At 37.0% G+C, this 26,991-nt stretch overlaps 2 protein-coding genes across 7 annotated transcripts in view; one reads left to right on the top strand and one right to left on the bottom strand.

The window, feature by feature from the left end:
* Nucleotides 1–13,134, top strand: part of si:dkey-178k16.1 (band 4.1-like protein 1) — a 140,043-nt gene extending 126,909 nt beyond the window's left edge. For 2 of the 6 annotated variants that reach the window (XM_056448785.1, XM_056448784.1), the window contains exons 13-23: nucleotides 460–498; nucleotides 1,706–1,741; nucleotides 2,343–2,495; nucleotides 3,117–4,334; nucleotides 6,128–6,517; nucleotides 6,909–7,154; nucleotides 7,550–7,609; nucleotides 7,780–7,866; nucleotides 7,961–8,041; nucleotides 10,566–10,682; nucleotides 11,026–13,134. In XM_056448785.1, the coding sequence (XP_056304760.1) occupies nucleotides 460–498; nucleotides 1,706–1,741; nucleotides 2,343–2,495; nucleotides 3,117–4,334; nucleotides 6,128–6,517; nucleotides 6,909–7,154; nucleotides 7,550–7,609; nucleotides 7,780–7,866; nucleotides 7,961–8,041; nucleotides 10,566–10,682; nucleotides 11,026–11,031 (2,433 nt within the window). In that variant the 3' untranslated portion in view covers nucleotides 11,032–13,134. Of the gene's footprint in view, nucleotides 1–459; nucleotides 499–1,705; nucleotides 1,742–2,342; nucleotides 2,496–3,116; nucleotides 4,335–5,474; nucleotides 5,526–6,127; nucleotides 6,518–6,908; nucleotides 7,155–7,549; nucleotides 7,610–7,779; nucleotides 7,867–7,960; nucleotides 8,042–10,565; nucleotides 10,683–11,025 lie in introns of all 6 variants that reach the window. The other 4 variants (XM_056448782.1, XM_056448783.1, XM_056448786.1 and 1 more) reach the window with 4 other exon arrangements.
* A 1,312-nt stretch (nucleotides 13,135–14,446) lies between these two features.
* cntn3a.1 (contactin 3a, tandem duplicate 1) overlaps nucleotides 14,447–26,991 on the bottom strand; it is a 177,233-nt gene continuing 164,688 nt past the window's right edge. The window contains exons 20-23 of the mRNA XM_056449420.1: nucleotides 23,034–23,220; nucleotides 20,969–21,081; nucleotides 18,804–18,972; nucleotides 14,447–15,511 (exon numbers count right to left, since the gene is read on the bottom strand). Coding sequence (XP_056305395.1) covers nucleotides 15,420–15,511; nucleotides 18,804–18,972; nucleotides 20,969–21,081; nucleotides 23,034–23,220 — 561 coding nt within the window. The 3' untranslated portion in view covers nucleotides 14,447–15,419. The remainder of the gene's footprint in view (nucleotides 15,512–18,803; nucleotides 18,973–20,968; nucleotides 21,082–23,033; nucleotides 23,221–26,991) is intronic.

Below are 26,991 nucleotides of genomic sequence, written 5' to 3'. Positions count from 1 at the left end.
TTCATTTATTTGTGTTTTTCCTTTTCTAATAATTTCTGAAGGTATTATGTGGGAAAAGAAGCCAGTTTAATTTATATGAAGTTCATAATGTCTTTGCATTATTAGTGGGAATTGCGTAAATGTTCTTCCTGGCATATTTAAACAACTAGACCCACTGACATCGTTTAACTAACACTTCCCTTGCCGTCTTCTCTAATTAATACCGTCTCATACTCCAATACCTTTTCCTACCTTTGCCTTCCTTCTCTGCCTCTGACTAAATCTCAAATATATATCTATAGCTGCTTGTTTTGTTAACATGTCTTTTGAATTGAACTTTTCAATCTCTTTGCAAACCTCCCCACCTCTCCAATTGCTAATTTCCTCAGTCTAATTCAGATTCTGCACTGTTCCCCCTGCTTCTAACGCTTCACTGCTGTCCTCTAACTATCGCTTCTCTTTTCATATTCTCGCGGACAGAGGGAGGAGGCAGGTTCTCCTGTAGACTCTAAGACAGAGGTATTTTTAGTGTGACTTATCTGTGTCTAATTGTCTGTCTGTCATTGTCTCAGTTGCACTCTTAATCTGCATACACACTGCTAGCATGGCTTTAGAGTGCAAAAAATAGCAGTGCGATTGCTATGTTGTAAGCCACAAGGCAGATCATGTAATTTTTCAGCCTCCTTGGCTTTTCTTGAGATTCAGATGACACCATTGTTCAAAGCGGGATAACGCCATTTTGGGATAATGGTTTTTGTTAACTATTTAAAAGACACATGTTAATTTTTTTTGTTCTTTTTATTCTAGACTTAAATTCAATAAGAAATCACTGCCAGTTCTGTATTTCTAAAATACATATCCCTGGTCTTATTGTGTGTGATTCATTAGTGTGAATAACTTCATCTGCTTCTGAAGTTAAGGAAAAATAAAACAGCCAAATTACAAATAATTACAAGTTACAAATTACAATAATTACAGATTTTAAAAATTTGTTTACAGAAAGCAACCATTAAAAATTATTGTCAATTTAGTTTTAGATAACAAAATAAAGTTAACATTAAAACAATAAAGGATAGATAAATAGTAACAAGTACCAGGTCATGCCTCCTGTTATTCTCAATAAACATCCTTTCATCCTCAAATATGACACATAATAAAAAGTAAAGATCCTGCCATTTTATCTTAGCTTTAAAAAATATGTTGGGTCTCATTCACCAGCATTCATATATCAATGACAAAAATTAAGTGTTTTCGGTAAACAAGGTGATGGACAGATTTGTCTCATCTTACCACAATGTTGACTTGAAGAAAATGTAATTAATTGATTTGTGCTGTAGAGGTTCATTAGGGATGTCATTGATGTATTGTTTATCAATGCTCAAAGACAATTTCCAGTACATGCCAGTCTGCACCTCATAAGACCTGTATGAATAAGAGACAGCTCAAGAGATTTGTGTCACTGAACTTGATACAGTATGCCATGATGCTCAATGTTTATGCGGCTATGAAAACCTTTAAAACCGTGTATCCTAGGCAGTGACACAAACTTTCACTCTTTGTACTTCCATGGCTAACATCAGCGTCTGTATGAGAGTTCCTCTCTCTGTTTGGCTGCCTGCTTTATGAATTCACCCATGCTCTGCCTCTCTGTCTCCACTACCTCACTTTGCCTCCGTTCCTCGGCTTGCACCACCATACCCTTCCCCTCACCACCTCTTTATCCCAGTCGGACCAGGACTTGACCCCACGTCCTAAACAGGAGGTACTGTTTCTCATCAACTGCCTGAGCCGTCACTCTCTGTGTTTTAGTGTCTCTCTCTTGCTTTATTTAATTGTCTTCTAGTGGAAGTAACTTGAGCCAAGATGGCAGTCCATCTGACATCTGTTATCTACACCAGCATGTTTCATGTTTTATGTGCAGCTTTGTTTTGTTGATAAAAAGATGTAGCTATCCTTTCTGGCATAAAGAAGAGTGTGCAAACTGGATCTGGATATGTTCAATTTGCCATAATCTGCATCACAGTGTTTACACAGTATAAGTGTTAGACAAAACTAAGTAAAAAGGAACAACGTGCAATGCAAACTAATCAAACAGATCACTTGATACACTTTAGTGGCATTTGATGTTGGCTTATTGGAGTTTTTAATTATTTCAACATGCAATTCTAACTAGGGGACTAACTCTGGTAAAAGAATAAAACTCAACTTATGATTCTCAATGGCATATGTTTGCATTCATATACTTATTATGTACCACAGTTAGCTAAACATTTGTAAACAGCTGTGAAGGTCACCGGACAGCTTTCACTTAAGTAATTCATGGGAGGTAAGTGGTTCTACCCATTGACTTGTTTGTTTTATAGCAGTTCCTGGATAAACCAGAAGATGTGTTGCAGAAACATCAAGCCAGCATCAATGAGCTGAAAAGAGCACTGAGAGAGCCCAACAGCAAACTGGTCCATAGAGAGAAACGTCTCTCTGGAGCCTCATCTGGTAGCACTCCGGAGAAAAAATCTGTGAGTAATTGGTACCAGCAAGGGGTAGTATTTTGTGGTGACTTCAAAAACAAGAAACAGATGCTATGTGATTAGTTTTATTTTGGTCTGATATTGTTTTAAGATTCTCAACGAGGATTATTCAGATTTATGTCAGCACCAGTCTCAGATTTAGTGTGCCAAATGCTTGATTTGTTATTCATGCCCTCTTTTTTATGTGACTAATCTCTCTTTAAGTGGAAGCTGTTGAACCATTTCATGTCATGCCTCTGGGTCAAGAGCTAGCAGCAGTTTGAACTTTAATAGAATCTGTGTGGAGTGGTTTATTTGAACACAGCATGAATGCATTTTCTTTAATTAGTGTTATAAAGACAATGATATTGCTTGATAATAAAAGCAAATGGCATTTTAAGTACTTAAGTACACTACTGTCTCTCTTTTGTTTACCTTCAAAACATCCATACATTTTGAGAATTTGAGATCATTCTTTACCTTCCCAGGTCAATAAAATCTTATTTTGCATCATTAGATTTTTTCAGATTCATATTGCAAATATATACACTACGTAAGTTATATGTTACCATAGAGGGTGTGTTGGCACTGACAGGCCATTGAAATTGTATTCACTCTATTGATATATAGGCCTCAGAGGAGTCCCTATTGATTGAGAAGCAAGATGGTTGTCAAAGAGACCTGCCCCTCAGTAAAAAAGACGAAAAGAGCAGGAGTCCTAGAGTAGCTTCATTAGCCACTGGATTCAACAGAGAGACAGATGACAGAGTGAGAGAAAAAAACATCATCAGTGTAGCAAAAAGGACCTCAACAGAAAGCATCCTATCACCAGAGAAGCCCCTGAGAAATCGTGCTAAAAGCCCAGCTTTAAGGTACAACCATTTGCAAGGCATCAATTCTTTGAATGAGAAAGCTTATGATAATGGACACTCACAGGACAGACCTTTGTCAGAGAATGTCATTCATACAAATGGATGTGATACATATGCAACAGAAAGACTCTGGGGCGACAAAAAGTACATGGGGGTAACCAATATAGAACATGAGACCACAAATCAAGACTTGGCAAGGTACGTAGAGAGAAGCTTTGGAGAGGCTTCTCCAAACGCAGCTATGGACAAATATATGAGAGATCGATATAATGAAAGCAGATGGGAGAGACAATCCTATGAAAAAGAACCAGAGAACACCAGAGCTACATTACAAAAACAAACATCTAAGGCAGATCCTAAGGGTAAAGGCTCAACAATCCAGAGACACGATTCGACTGCAAGTGACACATCACAATCTGAGTTAAAGCGAATCGTCCCATTGAAGCCCGAGAGGTCGAAGAAGTTGAAAGACAGGAAAGGAGCAAAGCTGCAAGGACAATCAAGTGAAAGAAGCATTTCAGGATCATTTGATGAATGTGAAGGGATCAACTCTAAAGAAGATCAAGTAGTCTTCGAGAATGCCCTGGACACCTTGTCACAGTCCAAAAATTCTGCAGCTTTAGAAAGCATTGGAAATTTTGCCAAGCAAGACTGGGCAAGTAATTGTCACAACTGGGAAGCCAGAGAATATAGCCGTCAGTCTGTCCAAGACAGGCCCCAACTAAGGGATCTCAAGACCAACACAGACCACAGACTTAGCATTGAACAAGATCAGTTCCTTTTTGACGATCCACTTTTTATGTTTGACTTTCCCACCAATTCAACATTTCCAGCCTTTGACCAGATTGCCCCTTTATACCCACCTGTAAAATCCCAGAGGGCAAGAGAAACACGTACCAAACCAATCACCAAAAGTGATTCTGGCAACAGTCTTCACAAGAGCTCCACCATGGAACCTTCCAAGAGGAAATCAGTGGTAACAACTGCTTGATAATCTGCTTGTCACTCACAGGAACTAAAGCATCGCATGATACGGCACATCCATATCTATAGTTTTGCATAATGCCCTAAAACATAAGCAACCTGTTTCTGAGGAGAGATTAGTTAAAGTTAGTTTTTTTAATCTAATATTAGCATTGCCTAATAGTATTACTTAATATAACTGCTGTCTGATTGGATGAGGACGTGCCACTTCCTTTCCTCTCCTTCCTCTGCACAGCTCAACATCTGCTTGCGCATTTGAGATGCACTTAGGATCTTCCACATAATATCCATTGCTTAAGCTTCAGGCTTCTGTTACACTAACTTTCCACTTGATGTGTGGTCCTTCCTTCCAACATTCTTTCTCTGGTTCCTTCTTACCAGGCATGTAGGGAATGGTTGTTGCAAGGAATCAAAGGCCTGTGCACCATACTGTTATGCTAAAATGCCATTTTTGCAAACAAAAGGGCTTCTACAAGACGTTCAAAAATGGCCATGGTATTGTTCATGAGAAGGGCTCTGAAAGTTGATTTAACAAGGAATGGTTTTAGCTTATTATTTAGAGGATAAAATACCAATCTTTATTCAAAAGGATTTTGAATTTATTGTTTGACTTGGAAAAATGATCAATTATTTATTTTGCAACAAACTGCAGGGAACCTTGGGGCTTCTTTTTTTCAATGTGAAAGCCCACAGAGCTGCAATATTAATACCTGTAGATAACAGCTGTTGTCAAATCAGATACTTTTTTATTTTACACATTGAAAGAAATTAATTAAAACATGCTTAAAAACTTTAATCTGACAGCAGAACCACCCTTGCAAAACTGCTCTTGGGATATTAGTGATGTCAAATATTGATATAATTATTGTCAATGATTAAATGGCTCTTTAGTGGCAAAGAATTGCACCCAGCTCCAATATATTTTTTACTAAAATTGTTGTGGTGCATTATGCTGTATGCTCTAATTCACACTGTTTAAGACTCATTTATACCTGTGTCAGTCAGTGTATTCGGTCCATTTTATATGTCTGGTTGTTGGTTCAGGGCCTAGTCTTGGCTCCTTCCCTGTTATCTCAAATTTCAGTGCACTAACTTTGCATTGCTCTTCCTATTATTTCATCTCACATTTCAGGAGCCCCTTCCCACTCCAGCAATTCATGCGGAGCCTCAGGAGGAAGCCCAGGTGCCTCATTTTTCCACTCATCTCGGTCACTGCTACCTCCTCGCTAACCCAAAGCTTTGGCATTGACATTTTTGTAAACATAGGCATTTTTACAATTTACCTTTTGCTTTCATCATCACAGCATGACATTAATTGCATGATCCAATCTGTTCAACAAATGTCATTTAACGCATCCATCTCATGCATTGATTCCTTGGCACTGTTTAGCAAGTCATAGGCTTGCCACACTTAGTATGAACTTAACATGCAAGCGTAAAAAATGCTACTGTATAAACTCCTAAAGTGCTGTGGATAAATAATATATGATGTACAACATGAAGTATTCTACCCTAGGATAAAATTTTTATCAGCATAATATTGTCTCAGTTTTTTCCTCAGAGACACGTAACTTTTGACATTTTAGTTAGTCTTTTGAGTTGAACTAACCCCTGCATCCCTACTAGACCCGTTAACCATCAGTCACCACAATGTGTCTCATTCTTGTCTTGTGAAGAAGATGTAACATCCATTATATTGCCTTGTTTTACCTGTTTGTCAGTCAACATATGCTCTTGTAGCACAGCTGGTTCCTTGCACCAAGATCTCTATTTCTTCTTCTTCAGAGAGAGCCCTGGGAGAGACGCTTGGGATCGGTTTCAGAAGATGACCCTGACCCAGACACTCTGTACCTAAAGGAGACCCACCTGGGAATTGAGCGAAAATGCTCAAGTATCACTGTTAGCTCAACGTCCAGTCTGGAGGCTGAGGTGGACTTCACTGTGCTCATGGACTTCCAAACGGGTATGGAGGAATTTTCTAGAGGCATGACTGAGCTTGGGGAGAAAGACTACTCACCTGAATTTGGCCTCTCAGACCGCCCCACACATCCAGCCTTTATACTGGGAGCAGATCCCATCTACCTTCCTGAGGAAAGACATGTAGAAGTACAGAGGCCCGTAGAGAAACCAAAGCCGGTTGTAGAACCGAAGCCACCGGAGGAACGTAAACCGGAGGTAGACAAGTATATGCATTCAGCAAAGTAACTGGCTCTTCCAATCACTGGTCACAGTAAATGTGTAAATGTGTTGATGAATGCAATCACGTCCCATTTTTCTCGCGTTCTACAGGGCATCAGAACCAAAGCATGAAATTACATTGGAATTTGAGTTCATGATTGATGCTAATTCCATTCCATTTGATGCTGCTCTCCATAGTTCAGTCAGTCAGTTCAGGTTTGGTTTCTTTGATTTCAGAATTTTGTTACATTTTTTCATTGCTTCTTATTCTTTTCTTTTGAACCATGACTCACCATATGCTGCCAAGTTCATTTGATTGGCACTGTGTTCCTTATATCTCATGATCACTCCCAGGTTTTGACTTGATCTGTTTCATTTCTTTCCCAAGCCTTTTGTACCCAAGAAAGCCCCACGGTCGGTGAAAGCTGCACAAGCCCTGAGAAAAGACTCTACAGAACAAGCTAATGCCCAGTCGATGAGACGGGAGAGCTCTGAATCACCCCCAATCCACCCTCTCAGCAGAGAGAGCAGTGAAATCATTGCCTCCCAGGCTCTAAGGAAGACTGAGGTCAAGATCGAGACGCAGCCCAACGGCTCGGAGGTCACCACAACCATAATGGAGATTGCAGACCCGGTAAAGACCTTTTAGCTCATCAAATGTACTTTACCGGGGAAGTGTCATTGTGTGACAGGTTCAACTGCAGCAGATTTTGGCCCTAGAGGGCCACTATCCTGCAGAGTTTAGCTCCAACCCTAATCAGACATACCTGCCTGTACAGTGTTGCTTTCTAGTGATCTAGAAGACATTGATTAGCTTGTTCGAGTTTGTTTGATTAGTGCTGGGGCAAAACTCTGCAGGGCAATGGCCCTCCAGAACCAAAGTTGCCTTCCCTTAACTAGAGGAACATGCTTTGAAGATTGCAATTAAGTCAAATACCATTAATTTTTTATCTGTGTCATTACTTTCTCTTTTTACTTGCATGCACTGTAGAGGATCTTACAATATTTTGATTATAACTTCTCTCGTAGGACCATGGTATCAGCGGTATGCGAGAGGCTGCGTACTCTATGACAGAGAGAGTCTCTCCTGTATGTCCATTGTTTCATCTGGTGAACTTGAGTCTTTTGTCCTTCTTTTTATTTTTTCCCCCCAACTTTAGTTCAAGAATGTGCTTCACATTAACTGCATTACGAGTGTACCTACCTTATTGCAGTCTTCATGCCTTTACAAGTGTTTAATTCGATACTTTTTTGTACAGGTGAACTTGGGATCATTAGCTAGAGATGGTTCTCCGCTAATGGTTACTGAGAATGTAACATCAGCCACTACAACTCATGTTACAAAGGTTTGTGAAACAAGTATACTTGGGAAGCCCCATGTTTAGATTGGACTTTTTAAAGAATTGAAAATGTACATACTATTTTTTTCTTGTTTTGTAGACGGTGAAAGGAGGCTACTCGGAGACAAGAATAGAAAAGAGGATCATCATTACTGGTGATGATGATGTTGACCAAGATCAGGTAGGTGATGAAGGAACCACATCTGTATATATTTTTTAATAGTTTTGGAGAGAAGTATTGTGACTCTGGACCACAAACCTAGCCTAATGTTGCTTGGTTATATTTGTGGGAATAGTTAAAAATATACAGTTTAGTACAAGTGTAAATTATTGATTTTTATTTTATGACAAAACCCTTTAAAATAATAAGTAAAGAACAACTTTAATTGAAGACATTTTGCAAATTTTAATTTTGGTTAGAGGATGGCATGGTGGCTCAGTGGTTCGAACTGTCGCCTCACCGCAAGAAGGTCACTGGTCTGAGTCCGTGCTGGGCCAGTTGGCATTTCTGTATGGATTTGCATGTTCTCCCCATGTTCGTGTGGGTTTCCCCTGGGTGCAACGGTTCCCCCCACAGCCTAAAGACATGCAGTATAGATGAACTGAATAAACTAAATTGGCAGTAGTGTATGAGTTTGTGTGTGGATTAATATGTATGGGTGTTTCTTAGTACTGGGTTGCGGCTGGCATGGCAGCCACTGCATAAAACATATGCCAGAATAGTTTGGAGTTCATTCCGCTGTGGCGACCTCTAAGCTGAAGGAAAATGAATGAATGAATTTGGTTAGTAATATGGATTACTAAAAACCCAATCTGAACCCCTTTAAAGGCAATTTTCTCAACATTTAGTTTTTCTGAACCCTCAGATTTTAGAATATGAAATAGTTTTACCTCTGCAAAATATTGTGCTATTCTAACAAACCATACATCAATGCAAAACATATTTTTTCAGCTTTGGTATCCAAAAAAATATTATTCACAAAAACCACTCATGACTGGTTTTGTGATCCAAGGTCACATGCGATTATATCATCTATTAAATTGTTAGTCCACATTTTGCCATAAAGTTATGATTTGACTAATCTTTGTAGTAGAATAAATCAGAGTAAAATATGAAACACTAGGAAAAAGGACCTGTCCCATGCAGCACCTCCAAACACAAGTTGCATTGTAAAAACATTTTTCACATGAACAGCCATGCAGTGATATTGCAAGGAACATGCTGTATGGTTTTCAAAGTCGTCAGTTCTTCTTTTCTTGTCACAGTACTCGACTGTCTGGGTATAATTTAATTGCTGTTATGTGCACACAGATTGGCGACAAGGCACATTACACATTTCATAGGAAGAATAACCAGCAGCTGCTTGAAAAAAGTGATACAGGAAATAACATAAGATCATGCATCCTGTAGTAAAAATGGTATTTTAGACATTGGCATTTCTTATTATTATGAGTAAAACTGGGACTAAAATCATGTAATGTACCTGAAGCTGGATTTTTTTTCACATTCTTTAACCTTTTTGGAGCTTGAAAGTTTTGATTACGCACAATTTCAGTGGATAGACTAAAAAGTCTGCATAATCAAATACATAAAATTAAAATATCTTTGGTTTTACTATAAATTTCTTGACTTGTGTTCTGAAGATGAACAAAAGCCTTGTGGGTTTTGTAAAAGCACGAGGGTGAACAACTGAAGACTTAAAAATTTCAAAGAATAACACATATTCAGTAAGCTAACCCTGTAAATTTCAAATGATATTAACATTGACCATTGCAAAAATGTATACCAATTTGCATCGTAAACACGTCCCTTAAAGAAAAGTCATTTCACTCAGCGGCCATCTTTAAAACGCCTCTCGGGCAGTACTCTCTGGAATTCTGTCTGAATGGGGAAACATCAAATTACTCTGAAAAACACTCTGGATATTGATCGTCTGATTGTGCTGTTCTTGTGAGGTAATCCACAACTTGGTCTTAATGGTGAATCACCTCTAGAAGAGACAGCGACTCTTTGTTTACAAGCTTGTGGGTGTTTGAGTAGTTGCTGTCATGTGATATGCCTTTGACAGGACGGACTGTACCTCGCGTTCATTTCATACAAAACCAAAAAAAAACTTTTGTTATCAAGTGCACTTGGTTCATTTAAAAGCACAGATTTCAAGCTTTATTTGGATATATTTCTTATGTCTGTGAAGCAAATATTGCTGAAATTGAAGTGTGTTTGTTAACCACCAAACTGTCGTAAAGCACACGTCTGGTCTGAGCTTTTCCCCCGGAGAAATGTCAGTCTATAGCGATCGCTGATTGGCTCTTGTACTAGTAGGCGGGGCTTCATTCACCAAATTGACCGTTACACTTTCCCCCATTCAAAACTATAAGAGTGACATGTCTTGTGTATTCTAATCTTTGATCATAATCATCAAAAATGTCCTCTGCAACAAAATCTCTTGTCAGCAATCGGTCCATCACATGAGATTACAGCAATTAGCTAATGACAATCAGTTCCTTGTGAACAAATTTACATCATCATATTTCTTTTCTAGACCAAGAAGCCATTTCACAACAGGAAAGAAAACATGAAAACAATTTCTGTTTCATGCCAACTTTAAAGTGCAAATTAATTAGTCAGAAAGCATATTACTAATACATTAGCTGCTTGTTTCCCCCTCTCTCATTTAACTTGAAAACAAATGACTTTTTTACAGGCGCTCGCCATGGCAATAAAAGAAGCCAAGCAACAGCACCCTGACATGTTGGTAACCAAGGCTGTAGTTGTCAGGGAAACAGAATCTTCCACTCAAGATCCACATGAGGAATCGAAGGTATTTGTCACCAGCAACCCCTGCACGCACAATTAATCCATCCATTTCCAAAATGCATATTATGGTTTATCTGTCATATCGAGCCGGCTGGTTTATAGCAGTTTGACAAGGGTGTAATGACATGTCAAAACCAGTTCAGTCAGTGCCGCATGCTAACTCTAGGTGGATGGCATTGACAAACACGCTTTCATTTAGCTACAAAATACACACTTATCAAATATCTTTCGCAAGCGATATTGTTTTCCACAACATTCCATTGCCAGTTAAATGGATCTTCTAAATGCACTTGAATAAATGGAGGTGTTACATGGTTTGTTTATTTGTGTTTTTATTTCTCCAACAGTCCTGATCCCCTCAGTTCTCAGGACTTCAACGGGAAGCAACTTTTCCTCAATGACTGCCAGTGGGTCTCCAAACATCTACAGACCTCTTATATTAAGCTTCTTGCTTCCACTTACATACACAACACTAACATTTACACATGCACACAAACACATGCTGCCTCCCAGACGTCGGAACCTATTCCTGCTCATGTAATTTCTATTTCGTGTCTACATTTGCTGTGGTAATATGGACCAGGAGGCACACGGTCTTCCTCCCCGAGGACCGCTTGGGAAGGACGGACTCAGCATCCCATCGATCAGACAACTTAGCCGCCATTGTAGTCTCTTGCTTTTTCTTCACACGTGAAAACTAACCAAGCGTACTATCAACAGCCCAATGCTAACATCAAGCATGAGGCATAGGGCTTTTTGATGAACATGCTGAATTAGCTTAGTGGAGTGACAGTAGTGTCTATTGAGTAGTTTTTTTTCTAGGGTTCATTGAGATATAAAAACAGAAGATCTTTTTTTGCAAACTCTGAACTGTAGGGAAAGCCTAGCTAGTGTGCATACAGTATGTCGTGCTTCTCAAATCAACAAATATGTTGCTCTTCAATTTTGAACCATCATCTGCATGTGACAAAGCAGGGTTTAAAATGTTTTCGTATTGTCATACAACTAACTATAACCTCTGGTTTAGGACCCTAGCAAAACGAGACTGTATTAATGTATGGTTGCCAAAACATTTGACTGTCCTCTTATAAGTACTTAATTTCCGCATTAAATATGGAAGTAGTCGACTTGCACATTTTTTCCCCTGAAAACGTATTCTTTTATGACTTTTACAGATGTCCAGAATGAGTTTTTAAGTTATTCCGAGAACCCTTGCATCAGCTTAGTAGATATCACAAACAAAGAAACTACGCCTATTTTCAGTACAACCCTTTTCAAAGTACCATTAGTACTATCAAGTTTAGATTTTAGAATTTAAATATCCCCAAGTATGAAATGCACGATACAAAAAGTAACATGTTTGCTTGTTGAATGCTCTATTTCATCTCCTACGCATATCGTTAAACTGTGAAAAATGATTTGAAGTCCAAAGAAACCAAACCTAATTTGACTTTAGTACATGCTGACACAGTACATAAATAATCAACGTGTTATGTGCATGTGCGTTTAGAGTTTAAGCATTTGAAGAAGAAAAAAATTATTGTTTTTAAAAAGATTACAGAAAATAATAATAATAATTTTGAATTATTTTCCAACAAGCTGGTACTTAGCAAATTCCCTACTGCTCTGTATGTTTTTGAAACTTCTGTGATTTGTTTTTTTAAACTGTTCCTTCCCGCACAATGCTGTGCCAACGAAATAATGATTTAAAAAACGGATTTGTTAGATATGAGAACTTTTTATGTGTAAATGTCATGAGCCTGTGGTTTTCAGTGAAGCGTGACCCTTGAGCCATGAATCTCTTTACAAACCTTCCTCTGTGAAAGCAGTAGAAATCCTGGATGAGACAGGATGTGTATGTGTTCCAGTATTGAATGGATGAATGAACTTTGAATTGTGAGTATTGCCAAATGAAAAACCTAGCAGACTCTATGTAAGGACGAAAGAAGGCCAGGATAGCTCTCGATAACCTTTGCTAACATGGTCAAGGCTTGTTGTTGTGTAACTAATGCATTTGTTCAGGACTGTGCACTATGTGAAAATTAAAACAGCCTGCAGATATCAGAAGGGGGAATTTGTAAATGTCTTACTTCCAACTTGTACAGTTGCTGATTTTTGAGAACAAGGGAGCTGTTCTTGGATATAAAGAAAAGAAGTGCCATGCAAAGGTTGATAGTTGGATGTCAAGTCAACCACAGCATTCTTTCGCCAGCCCATTTGCTAAGCCTATGTCAGAGTTTTGTCACTTTACAAGGCAAATGCCCTTGTTTATGCTGTACATGTCGCATTTAACATGTGAACATTGAGGAAAACAAGTTAAACTTAAAAAAAAAAATATTTTAGCATCGACTCCCCTGAGATTCCACCTGCAGAAACTTCTGTTTACACTGCGATCCTCTCTACCTTCTACTGCTTGGTTTTGTGTGTTTGCTGTACAGTGTTCGAAATAAATACGATTCATCAAAATAGTCAAGTCTGATATTTTGTGCATCTGATATTAAAAACCTTTATATTCTGTATTGTTGTACAGTAGTTTTGGTACCAATAATCTTCATTTTAGGAAATGCTTTGCCTTTATAGCAGTGCCCTCTTGTGGTCAACTGAAAAACACAGGGCTACTTAAAATGATTTCATGTACTACTGTACCGACGATGTCTCACTAATTGCATACAGCACATTAACATTAACATACATTAAGCGTGTGATTGTTCCTAAATTTGTTAACTGCCAGTACTTTTAACAGTATCCTAAAATTGGCCAACTTGACAGGAGTTTCTTACGTAGAACAGGTAAGCTCTAGCTGTCATAGTGTTCAACAAACAGCTAAAAAAAAAAAAAAAAACCTTTTTCACTTACAGGAAGGACGTTTTTCTGAGGGAAGGTACTGTCCAAATTCACATTAAAAGTGATTTGTACAGTAGCCAAATGGAAAATAATCAAGTGAAAAACATGGAGGCTACTTTTCCTGTCCGTTCTTTGTTTTTCTTCCTTGGTTGTTTTTGCGCGCTTCATGAGAGGCCAGCAGGGCGCACACGCCTGTGACAAAAGAATAATGACGTAGCCTATTAGTGGAGCCTTTACTTGCTTATGTTTGGTTTTTAAAACATAGGTAACAAGGACATTAAGCTTAAGGTTACCTGCGGTTAAGCTGGAATCAAACAAATTACTCCAGAGCTTGTAATCATTTCTGACATTCACTTCAGCCGTTTAATAACAGCTCCTTAAAGGAACATTAAGAATAAAATATTATGTTAAACGGTGCACCCTGACTGATAATCACACCTAGCTAAAGCAAACATTTTCCAGAAAACAAAAACCACTGTATTCAAACAGTGCCTGTTGAATACACAACTTAAGAATCTCACTGGAAATAAGTCATGTACTCCTGGAGGCCATTGTAAGCCCAAACATTGCACATGAAGTGTGCCATTTAAGATTGGCCAGCAGTTGACTGAAAGACAAAGCAGATTAAGCAAGAAGTCTGGTATTTATCACCAGAGAGAAGTAATTTTCAGTCAAAAAAAACAAAAACAAAAAACTAAACATTAAAATGTAACACATGAAATGAACAAATGAATTATTTCCCACAACAAAGACTATTTGATTAAAACTAATTCTTAAGATGCTGCCTCTTTTTGTTGTTAATTAGCCAGAACAGTTTACATTTTTTTATATAATTGTGTATATTTAAAGGAAGACCCTCTCACTTTTTGATATTAATTGTGCATTTTTTAACACTAGAAAACATTAACATGACCAACTCACAAATATCTTAAGAACAGCACTCGTGTTCCTTCATTTATTAAAAGCAGACAGTCCATTCAAATACTGTATTTCAAGCCACTACAGAGCCAGTTCATGCTTAACAGCTTGAAAATGGAACATAAGCATTATGTCCAAGGTATTTCAATAATCACGGCTATAGAAAGCACCCCAACAGAAAATGAAAAGCTGGCCGATGACAATCAAAAGAATATCTAGTATACGTCGTCAAACAACGGAACTGTAAATGAAACAAACTAAACAACAAAAGAAATCAAGACAACTATTTAAGGCTGTTCTGGTCCTGAGGATATTTTACATACTGTTTATTCTCATTAAAGAGGCACACACACTAGCAAAAGAAAGGTCTCATTGCATAACTGAAGGAAACACCAGCATGAGACAGCCAGTATGCCGTTGTACTGTATAGGTAAGGCCAGCAGCATTAGCTTCGTCTTTCAAACAGACAGGGGGCATGTCAACGCTGGGGGACTGTAAACACTGTCTGGTTTGAGGACAGCTGATTGAATGCAGTGATGTTCGGATAATGAAAGTGTCCGTGAGGTATGGCAGTAGGGAATTTCTTCAGATGGGTCCATGAAGTCCCACACTTCCTATGGAAAAGGCATTTATGTGGTTTTCCACTGCCAACCATCTAGTAAATGAATATGGATTCGTCGTCACCAAACAGACATCCGTGTATGTGAATCCTCAAGAGTGTGTCATTTTATGCCCTTGAATATCCAGTTCCTGGTCCTGGTAATGATACCTTTATCCAAAAAACAAAAACAGTATGATAGCTCTTACTCCACTGTGTCCACGGCTTTGGTGTCAGTAATCAGAACCAGGTTAACAAACTTCCTCTTTTAATAAAAAGCCAGAGGAAAACCTTCCTTCTGAAGAGTCTTGCTTGTAAAACACACTTGGAAAAAACAAGTGGATCCCCTTGCCAATGTTGCTGCAGAGTTTAGTTCATCTGTCATAAGAATGTCATGACGGTACAGTAGAGTACTAGTGTTACAAATGCTGGAAGTGCTTTTCTCTCTGGGGCGAATCCAATCGCATGTGCCACTGGAAAACAAAAGAACATGAAATAGAATATTTTAGATAAACAAAAGCGGTTTAAAAAATTACTATCAGGTTTTTTACATTTTCTGATATGGTCCTGGTATGGTATAACTGATATGGTCCACACACCAATCGTGGCTTAGCAACTGTAGTTACACGCAGGAGGCCTGTCAAGCTTTCGAGCGAGGGAAACAAGCGTTGTGCATATGGATTGTGCAAATCTGATACCCGGTATGCTAAAAGTTTGGACGGGGTGGTGAATTTTTTTTTCATTTCCAAAACCTAAAACCCAAGGAGAGAAATGCCAGTGTGGATCAAGCTGTGTGAGGGGCACTAAAAGAGCGAGGTTAAGTTGGTTTTGTTTTCAATATTCCTGACACATTCAGTGATAGACGCCAATAACTTAAAAAACCTCTTTCAAAAGATCTGAACTGTGTTTCCAACAAAAAATACAAAGTTGGTTGTGTTTCCCAGCTGTCTTTTCCTTTTCTTTCGCTCGCTATTATGAGCACTGCTCCGTTTAAGCTCTCGCAATAGCTGTAAGAGAAAGCACAATCCGGTCATATTTTTTATCTGATTCAAGCTATAAATATTTGAAATTACATATCAACAGAAAAAAAAACAGAGATATGATCACAAACTGATCACTCGCTGCGGATTTTCAGTCATTTATAACCACCATCTCCATGTCAGAGCTACAATTCACCAATGTTTTTGTCTGTCATTTGGAGATTTAGACATTGGTGATGATGTTAAAGTGGGTTAGTGTCTGCTTTTATATTTGGTTTCGGATTAATGTTTGCTGGTATGGAAAATGTGTTCACTTCTGCTATTTATACTTTAATTTGCTTTTCAATTTATTTATTTTTTCCACTTAGCTGCAAATTAGAATAGAAACGGTATAAAAAGCACACAAACATACTGACAGTTATAGATACTGTACATTGTTATGGGTCAATGATGCTAATATTCTGCACAAACCCACCAATTTCCCCTTTCTGGCCTTTTTTTTATGAATGAAGTACAGTTGAAGTCAGAATTATTAGCTCCCCTTTGATTTTTTTTCTATTTTAAATATTTCCCAAATTATGTTTAATAAAGCAAGGCAATTATCACAGTATGTCTGATAATGTTTTTTCCTCTGGAGAAAGTCTTATTTGTTTTATTTCAGCTAGAATAAAAGCAGTTTTCAATTTTTTTAAAAACCATTTTAAGGTCAAAATTATTAGCCCCTTTAAGCTATATATTTTTTCAATAGTCTACAGAACAAACTATCGTTTTACCATAACTAGCCTTATTACCCTAATCAGCCTAGTTAACCTAATTAACCTAGTTAAGCCTTTAAATGCCACTTTAAGCTGTATAGAAGTGTCTTAAAAATATCTAGTCAAATATTATTTACTGTCATCATGGCAAAGATTAAACAAATCAGTTATTATAAATGAGTTATTAAAACTATTATGTTTAGAAATGTGTTGAATAAATCTTCTCTCTGTTAAACATAAGTTGGGGAAAAAATAAACAGCAGGGCTAATAATTCAGGGGGGCTAATAATTCAGGGGAGCTGATAATTCTGACTCCAACTGTATGTAGAAGCACTGTCCTTGCATGTTTCCTTGTCGGTTAGTAATGCTATATTTCATTACACAACAATTAGTCTATCAGGCTTTTTTGGCTAAAAATAGAGAATTCACAGTTTAATTTGTTATTATTAGATTATTTCTAAATTTCATCTCTCCTGCTGTCCATGAACTAAGCTGTTGAATGGTCAGCGTATGAGGTGGCTAGGCTAACCCAGCTTCAACTTTGATTAAATTATTTTCTAATCGGTTGCATATTATGTCGTGAATATACCCCTGTAATGCATACAGCAGTCCTTTTTTGTCTGGCTTTCTCGGCTATTTCACCTGCTCACCAACCATGACTAGTTATATCCCTGGGAATGTCTGACACCGGCACATACATACTGTAATAGACATGCTAGGCACAAAAGCTTGCCAGGCGTAACAACAGTAACTAAGGAGGGCGGGGCATAGCAAAGGGTCAAGTACTACTGTATGTCAGAAATGGTTTGGTACAAGATGGCAAACATTTAAATTTTCTTTTGACCAAAAACCAAGAATTCCATTTTTGTAAAAAATTTTAATTAATAAAAATTCAGTGAATTAATAAAAATAAATGTCTATAAAAAATTATTTATTGATCAATTGTTTCTGGAAGTTTATTATATTATCCCTGAATGATATTATAAAATGTAAAATACACATCAATGCAATTTAAACACTATTGTGACTTATCTGTGCTTTACAGCGATGCAGTTATTATCCAGTGTGACATACTGTACAGACACTATTTTTAGTGACATTTTAAGCACTATTTAGCTTCTTGGATGGCCATCAAAACCAAACTGTTGATGTTCCAAAAATATTTTCAAAAAATTAAGAATCAATAAACATGAAAAAAAAAAAAATATGTATATATATATATATATATATATATATATATATATATATATATATATATATATATATATATATATACATATATATATATATTTTATGTATATAAAAGGCTTATATACAGTATATATGCTGTATATATACAGTATATATATATATATATATATATATATATATATATATATATATATATATATATATATATATATATATATATATATATATATATATATATATAAAATACAATTTTATTATATATCATTTGAAAAAAAAAAAACTGTAGCCGATTGTGTCATTTATTAGGCAAATAAACTGGCCGTCACATTCAGCTTTCCTCAGTCAGAATTTGGTCATTTGAATAAAAACTTTTAAAAATAAAATGGTAAAAATTAGCTTCACGATTTTTTCTAGTCTCTCTTTTAAAATGACAAATTTGAAAATTCATGGATAACAACAAAAGCCAAATTAGTATTAAAATTAACTTTACTATGGGCCGCTTTTGATGCTTTGCACTTTTTCATTGATCATATTTCAAGAATAAGGTCCAAGATTTAGAATAAAAGTTATTGTAAAAGGTTTTCTCTAATTAATAACAACTCAGAAGGTCAATAGTGAAAGTTGACCTCACTTACGTCAGATTCTGCGTACTCTTAAAGCCTTCGATGGGTTATTTCCACAATTTATGACGGCACAGCAGTCAAAATAGGACAAATGAGCAGAAGTATGTTGCAAATTCTGGACCTTTGTCAGTGGGGGGTGGGTCTTTTCGAACCACTCAAACCCTCCCTGGCTACGGGTCCGAATACATTATCAATTAAACAGAAATAAATTGATACCTGCTATCCTGGGGATGGTAATCTGTTTGCTGCTGCTCCCTTCTCCACCTTCACTGACAGGTTTAATCTGGATGATGTAATCCTCATCCACAGGCAGCGAGAGCTCAAGGGATGTGCTGTTAGTCTCCACCACACTGGGCCGACTCTGTCTGCTTTGCTTGTACATGACCTTCAAAATAACACAACAGAACATGTGTCTATATCTAAAGTGTTAGGTGGATTTGGATTTCAACGTGAGTTTCGATGTATAATTCAATGTATATGGATTTGTTCTAATTCTGGTGGAATTCTGTTGAGAAAAAAAGAATATGCTAGTGAAGTACGTGGGTTTTGATGATTGTTTAAGCTGGTTCTTCCTTGTCATGAGCTGGTTTAATCTGGTTCTTTGCTGGTTGCGTGCAACATATGTTGTTTTTTTTCTTCAGCAGAGGTGTGTTTTGTAAGCAGTGTCATATCTTGTTGCTTAACTAGTATGATGCATTGTTGGAGAAACTAGTTTGCCAGGCACAACTTTACAGTAATTTATAGGAACTGTATCGCATATAGTATTATCTCTTGAAAATTAATGTCAGACAGGTCCTGGAGTGATATGTTTTAAATTTTAAAATTATGTTTAAAAAGATCATAATAATACTTTAAATAGGGCAAATAGCATCTAATGACTCGTTTGCTGTTCATGTTTTCTGCTATTTTGCTTTGTTCATAGGGTTCCTTTTTTAATGTCACTTCAGGGTTCCGCTGTCATACTAGAGCACATATGCATATCAACTCATCAAAACTTGCTTTAAATCTCCTAACAAAGTAAAATATCTACAATTAAATATGTATGGAATGAAAGATATAGGGTGATTTTACCTGCATGGTCAGTTTGGTTAAAACATACCAGAGTTCGTTTGCCTTTTTGCTGCAGTTCGTTTGGGCAAGTGTGAAAGTGGCATTCATATTCGCATGCCACTTATGGTAGGTCACAGACAAACATGGGTTGTTTCTCAATATGCGTTCTTCAGGGGTCTTGCGTCCTCGTGTTTTCGTGTAACATCATCATCAGCTGCCAAAGTTCAGTTCCAATACTCAAGACCGCAAGAACAGAGGACGCGTGAAACTTCCCAGATGTGTTCTTGATATCGAGGACGCACCAATGCAGACTTGAGCACTGATCTCGCTCTAGAAGTGCCATAAGTCATTAGGACTGGAGGTGGAAAGCGCAGCATTTTATTTAGATTTATTATTGAAGTTCAGAGATATCACTTATTTACCTCAGGAGTTTCCATAAATGAAACGGTAAAACTAAACATTACCATGGACATAATAAAGGAATAAACATATTAAGGGTGTTTATTTGCTGAAATTCGTATTAAAATCTGTTTTATTTGAATTGTGCAATGTATATTTATAATGTTTTTATGCAGAGTATATATTTTGAAAAGGGGAAAAACAATAAATGGTTGTGTGAATGCTATAATGTTTAAATAATTTTCCATTAAAAAATGCGCGAAGGTCACGTGACCATCAGGAAGAACGCTGCATCTCATTTCTCAGAGGAAGTGTTCTCTGTCCTCACGGTCTCCTGAGATCGTTCTTCTGAGGACACCTGGCAAGACCGTTCTCCACAAGAACTCAAGTCTGTTCTCTTGGAATTGAAAAACAGCCATGGAGTTTTCCTCTACTCTTTGTTTACTTCCATGTGTTGCACACGTGAGTTTCCTGGGTCTTAATTCTGACCCATCAAAATGCAGTTCAGGAAATTCATTTCACCAACGACTGATGAAAACTGATGGATGCTGTCATGTGACTTATTTTTGGTTCATTTAAACTGGTTTGTTTCAGAACAGACGGTCTGGTGTAAAATGGAACCAAAATGGCTGAAAAATGCTACATTGAATCATTTTTAACCATGGCCTGGACCAAAGGAAATGCTGCAGGTATGAAAGCACTCATAAAGTGTATTTCAAGGTTTTGCTTACATGTTTTGCACATTCAAGTCTGTCTTTTATATTAACAAGAAACTGTTCTTTTTTTCTTTATAAGCTTGGAATGGTCATGTAATAATGCATTTGAAAAAAAAAAAGAATTGTAGAACTATGTTGGAAAAAATGGAGCTTGATATCAGAGTCAGCTATCAAATGCACATCTGATCTGAGGCAGTGGTGTTTATATGTTCATACCTTATAGCCCATAACTTCAGACTCATTCTCCAGAGCCTTGACATGATCCCACTTGAGGATGAGTTTGGAGTCTGTTGTATTCCACATGACTTTTACTGGAGATTGACTTGGTGCTGGATAAAGTAGATTAAATGAACTGAAATGAATATTTACAGCATATAAAAATCCTTTAAGAACTGGTGCATAAATAGAAAAGGTTTCTTAAAACTTCTAACAAGGGGATATTTCTTACAAAAATGAAATCTGTCATCATTTACTCACCTACATGTCATTTCAAACCCATTTGACCTCTTTACAAATGAAGATATTTTATTGAATACCAAGAGATTTAGTTCCTTTCTCCAACATGTCCAAGTTTTATAAAGAGATTATAAAGTTCATAAAGACATAATAAAAGAAATCCATATGAATTAAGTGGTTTAACTCAAGAGACATCGTTACTTTTAATAAGATGAACAGAATGTGTCAAAAGTTTTAAGGGAATAGACTACAAATGTAGGCACCGAGATCTCATTAGGTTTCATTAAAATATCTTCCTTTCTTTTTTGAAGGAAATTTTGGAATAACAAATGATGACAAAATTATCATTTATTGGTAATCGATCATTTTAACTTTCCTTTAAGGTGCAGTATGTACGTTTGACACCCAGTGGTTGAACTAGGTGCTGCACCCCTGGTTTAAAGCAAATGCAAGAGCAGGTTTACAATGTGAGTTTAAATTCCATTTTACATGACATTTATTGCTATAATACTGAAAGCTGCAGCAGATAGTTCACCTCAGATCTTGAAAATAAAATAAACCTTAGAATTGAATTCTAGGAATTGAACTTTAGAACTGGACTCAGTGCAGGCCAACACATATCAGTGATTCAGCATGTACATATAGTATATAGTATATAGTATAGTGTTAAAGAGGTTTAATATGTATTAATTAGATTATAAACCTTGTCATTTCGTTGGAGTGCAGTAAGAGCACTATTATGTACTTCTAAATGGCTGTATTTAAATTTATGTTGTGTCCGTCTGGTGAAAACAGCCTTATTGCTTATCACTGAGTATCTCCTCACGTAGCGAGTTGTTAGGACACAGGACACAATGTTACCTGCTCCCCTGATGTTTGTGTTATTTGCTAATTAATAACCACCTCATGTGGAACTCTGAATCTGCATCTCATTTCAGAGGCTGATACTGTACACCGGAGGTCGCATTTTGGCAGACACATGCTTTAAGATCCTTCAAGATTCCACCAAGGCAACCCGGGGTGCTGAAATATAATTAACTAAACTGGCATTGGGCGGTTAAAGGAAACAAAAAGACAGATGTTCCGTCATGTAACGTTCATTTTTAAAGGAGAATATCTGACTTACATCTGGTCTTTTTATGCTTTAGAAAGTCAAAAACTTACATACAGCACCTTTAACTTATCCCCAAAAGAGTGCCAACATTTTTAGTAACTTACACAAAACTCTCATGGCTGCCAGAAAATTTTGTAGTGTGAATTTCTAAATATATCAAAGAAAAGAACAACCTATTCAAACATCATGCCCTCTTTAATATTCATCAACAGTTTATAGATTGTATAGCTCAGATGTATGTTTAAAAAAGAAAAAATAATGTATAGTAATGTAAAGTAATGTATGCAGAATGGTGATCAAAACAGTCAATCACTTTACATAAAAACATGTGAGCTTTACATGTTAAAGTCTTTGAAGTCTTTACATGTTAAAGTCTTTTGAAACATGTTTAACACACATTGTACACGTGTGGTTTTGGAACTATGTCATGTATAAAAACAAATCTCATACATTTTTTTTTGTAGTGGGAAAGTCTTCATTTTCCATCTGATTTTTTTCTTCTAAAATCAGTGTTTTTTTATTTTAGATTTATGGAAAAGGATAGATTATTTTATATATTGGATATTAAATAGACATTGCCTTTAATTATTAAATTTTAGACAGCCCTTAGAGTTTTTTTTTACTCTTTATATGTTGGCATCTTGAATAAATCTTGAAACTACTGAAAAAAAAAATTATACACAACAACACACAATGGCCTGTTTCACTTACGTGGTCTCTTAGTGGTTACATTAACCACGGCACTATCAGGTCCAACACCAGCACTGTTATAGGCTTTGAGTTTGATGTTGTATATACTGCTGGGGTCCAAGCCACGGATAACAGCAGATGTCCTGTTTCCTACAGTCCTCATCACACTGGCTGTGTCTGGTCTGTCCTTTGTGCTCCAGTATCTCAACTGAAAATCAGACAACTAGCTGTCAGAATCTGTCACAATGTGTCATTCCCGAGCAAAAGATCACATTCTCAGAGAAATAGGTAATGAATAAATAATGTTCTTGTTCTTTTAACATATAAGAGGACATTGTAGTAAAAGCAATTGTGTAAGTTTCAAAACTCAAAAATGTCTTGTTAGTCTCTAAAAAGTTGATACTTTATTGAAACTAGTTTGGCAAAATAACAGGTGGTGAAATGAGAATCTTTAGTGTGGCTTTTAATAGTGTGGTTAAACTCTGCCTCCACAGTAGACAAACAATGCCTAGTTCTACAGCAAGTTTAGCTCCGCCCACTACTTATACAGCACTACATGTTTAGCTTCACCCACAACTTTTACAGCACTGAATGTTTAGCTCCTCCCACTATTTCTACAGCACTGCATGTTTAGCTCCTACCACTACTACAGTACTGCATGTTTAGCTCCACCCACTACTTCTACAGCACTGCATGTTTAGTTCCACCCACCAAGTCATGCTGTAAAAGATGCAAAGAGTATGCTGTAAAGAGATGCAAATTCTGGTCTACACAGTGCAATATGGTGATGAATACGGTATGCGTGAAATAAAAAGTCTATTGTTTCATATTATACTCTATAATTAATTTAATGGCATCGCAAAATACATTGTTTTTACAAAAAAAATAATTTTCATCCTTTTGATGACCTCAGTCAAATAGGACTTTCGCACCAGATGTGGTATGCTATATAAACATAATCATGATATTTGCGCATATAGATGCTTGCTTCATTTGCGCGGCAAATTCACTTCACAATAGATGCGGATTCATGTCATGGGAAGGGCTTCTGTCTGCCTGGTGACTCTTGTTTCATTGTTAAATGGCTAACATGGATTTTATTGAGATCATAGCTGTGCTTTATGTGCTTAGGAAGGCTGAAAAACAGCGCAGATTCGTTCGGCGCCGTGTCTTAGATCCGGATTTCAGAGGTGCACCCAGCTCTGTGAGTTCATCAACTCCTCCAGAAACTTTACCTGGATGATGGAAGCTTTCAGCGATGCTTCCGACTGAGCCGAGCCCAGTTTGATGAGCTGTTGTCTCCTGTCGGCAGCAGGATTTACCCTTGGTACACCAACAACAGGTGCTACGTTATAATGGGTGCGTCCACACCTAGACTTTGTGTTTCGGAACCTGGCGCATTTCCCCAGTTAGTTCGGTTCGTTTGGCATTTGTAAATCCAGCAATCACGCTCGGATCCCCGCGAAAACAATCGGTCTGATATCCCCTGAATGAGATGGTCTCGATTGAAACGAACCTGGAGCAGATCGATTGTAGTGAGAAAGCAAAATGATCTGAGCCCGGCTATATCACATATATACGGCTATATGAAGAGAGAATTATGAGTAGGGCGGGATGTCATTCCTACCAGTAAATGTGCGTTTCATGTCAAATACGAAATAAAAGCATGTTGAACTATTAACGAGAGCTGTTTATCCGTTTGGAAAACTGGCCGAACTGCAGTCTTGGTTTATCTGTTATTTCTCTCTATAATGTAAAGCCTATAATGCATAATTCTAGCCAAGGTCTCTGTATGAGAAAATCTTACCTCTGATTTATACTTGGTGATGATGTCTTTGGATGTCACCATTCAAAATTAAAGTGCAGCTTTTTGCTTATAATGTCTTGTTGCTCATTGCCATAAAGTAAAATAAGGGCGCATGACAGCTAAGCATGGCTCTGCATAAACCGTGAAACTCTGACCAATGTGAGGAGATTTAATTCGCACGTGACTTGTTTTAGCTCTTTTGGTCCGTTTAGAAACTTTGTCGTGTGAAAGCAAACCGCACAAAGAACAAAGAGCAACATTGTAACTATTTTAATCCCTGTTTCGGAACAAAACAGGTGTGAAAGCACCCTTAGACTCCACCATAGGGATGCAGGCAGAATAACAGAATAGCGAGGAAGTTGCAAACTATAAAGTACAATGTTTATATTTAACATGCCAACATTTTATGTTGGGATTGTAATAAACAGCTTTTGAAAAGTGTTATATATTTCATTAATATTTATTTTCCATTTCTACATTTTAATAAAACATTTGCCTTGAAGGGTTAAATAAAGTGAGGGAAAGAATCACATATTAATGATTTGAGTATTTCCTTTAATATATATACAGTCAAGCTCGACATTATTCATGGCATAAATACATTGTAAAAAATATCCGTAAATTAGCAGTTTTCCGTATTTTGTTATTCATGTTTTTATTTGTAATTGTTCCACCTTTATTTATGATTTTGAATTGCATTGCATGATCTTTCTTCCAACAACTTTTAACCTTGAACAGTTAAAAAAAGGACTTTTATTAACATTCTTAATAGTTTAAAGTGATATATTTTCTTGCTTGGTGTTGTACTGTATACTACGATACAAAAACCTTGTCATAAACTGCAGGCCCGTAGCCAGGGGGGGTTCGGGTGGTTCGAAAGACCCACCCCTAAGGGTCCAGAATTTGTCTCAATCATGATCTATTTTGACTGGTAGGCCATCATAAAGGTTGTTGTGACTTCAGCTAATCTGCTTTGGCCAGTACAATCCAGCTGTGCAAGACAATATACAATCTGACATAATTGAAGTCATCTTTCGCTACTGCATTGTTTTATTCATTCATTCATTTGTCAGCTTAGTCCCTTTATTAATCTGGGGTCGCCACAGCGGAATGAACCGCCAACTTATCCAGCATTTGTTTTATACAGCGGATGCCCTTCCAGCTGCAACCCATCTCTGGGAAACATCCACACACACTCATACACTACGGACAATTTAGCCTACCCAGTTCACCTGTACCACATGTCTTTGGACTGTGGGGGAAACCGGAGCACCCGGAGGAAACCCACGCGAAAGCAGGGAGAACATGCTAACTCAACACAGAAACCCCAACTGACCCAGCCGAGGCTCGAACCGGCAACCTTCTTGCTGTGAGGCGACAACACTACCTACTGAGCCACTGCGTCTCCCTGCATTTTTTAAAAATAAATCTTGGACCTTATTTTTGAAACAAAAAGGGATCAACAGAAAGGTGTGAAGCACCAAAAGTGGTCCATATTATAATTAATTTAAATACTAATTTGGCTTTAGTTGTTCATTCATTCATTCATTTTCTTTTCGGCTTAGTCCCTTTATTAATCCGGGGTCGCCACAGCGGAATGATCCACCAACTTGCTGTAGTTGTTGTTATCCATAATTTTTCAAATCTACCTTTTTACAAGAGAGGCTACAACAATAGTGAAACTTTACATTATTATTACTATTGTTATTATGATGTTAAATTTTTCTAATTATTTAAATGGATAAATACTGACTGAGAAAAGTTGTGTTGGCCAGTTTATTTGCGTAATAAATGACAATAGGCAGAATTCTTCACTTTCAAAACTTTAATTCTTTTTTTTTCAATGATAAATTATGTAATAAATTTGTATTTTTAAAATAAGTATTTATTCATATTTCTTTATTCTAAATCTTTAGAAAATATTTTTATACATCAAAAAGTATGGTTGATGAGCTATGATGACCACATGACAAGCTAATCCAGCAAAAAATAGTGCTTGAAATGTCGCTAAAGGTGACCCGTACTGCACCGTACTGTACCACTCAGTGAAAACGAGGCGTTATGCATTATATATATGCATTAGATAAATCCATATAATCGTAAAAAGGCATCATTTAAATCTCATAATTAAATAGAAAATGAGGCGAATAACTGCAAAAAGGTACACTTTTT

This window comes from Danio aesculapii, chromosome 23 (genome assembly GCF_903798145.1).
Source record: "Danio aesculapii chromosome 23, fDanAes4.1, whole genome shotgun sequence".
NCBI classification, from domain to species: domain Eukaryota; kingdom Metazoa; phylum Chordata; class Actinopteri; order Cypriniformes; family Danionidae; genus Danio; species Danio aesculapii.
This window is presented reverse-complemented; position numbering and strand designations above follow the sequence as displayed.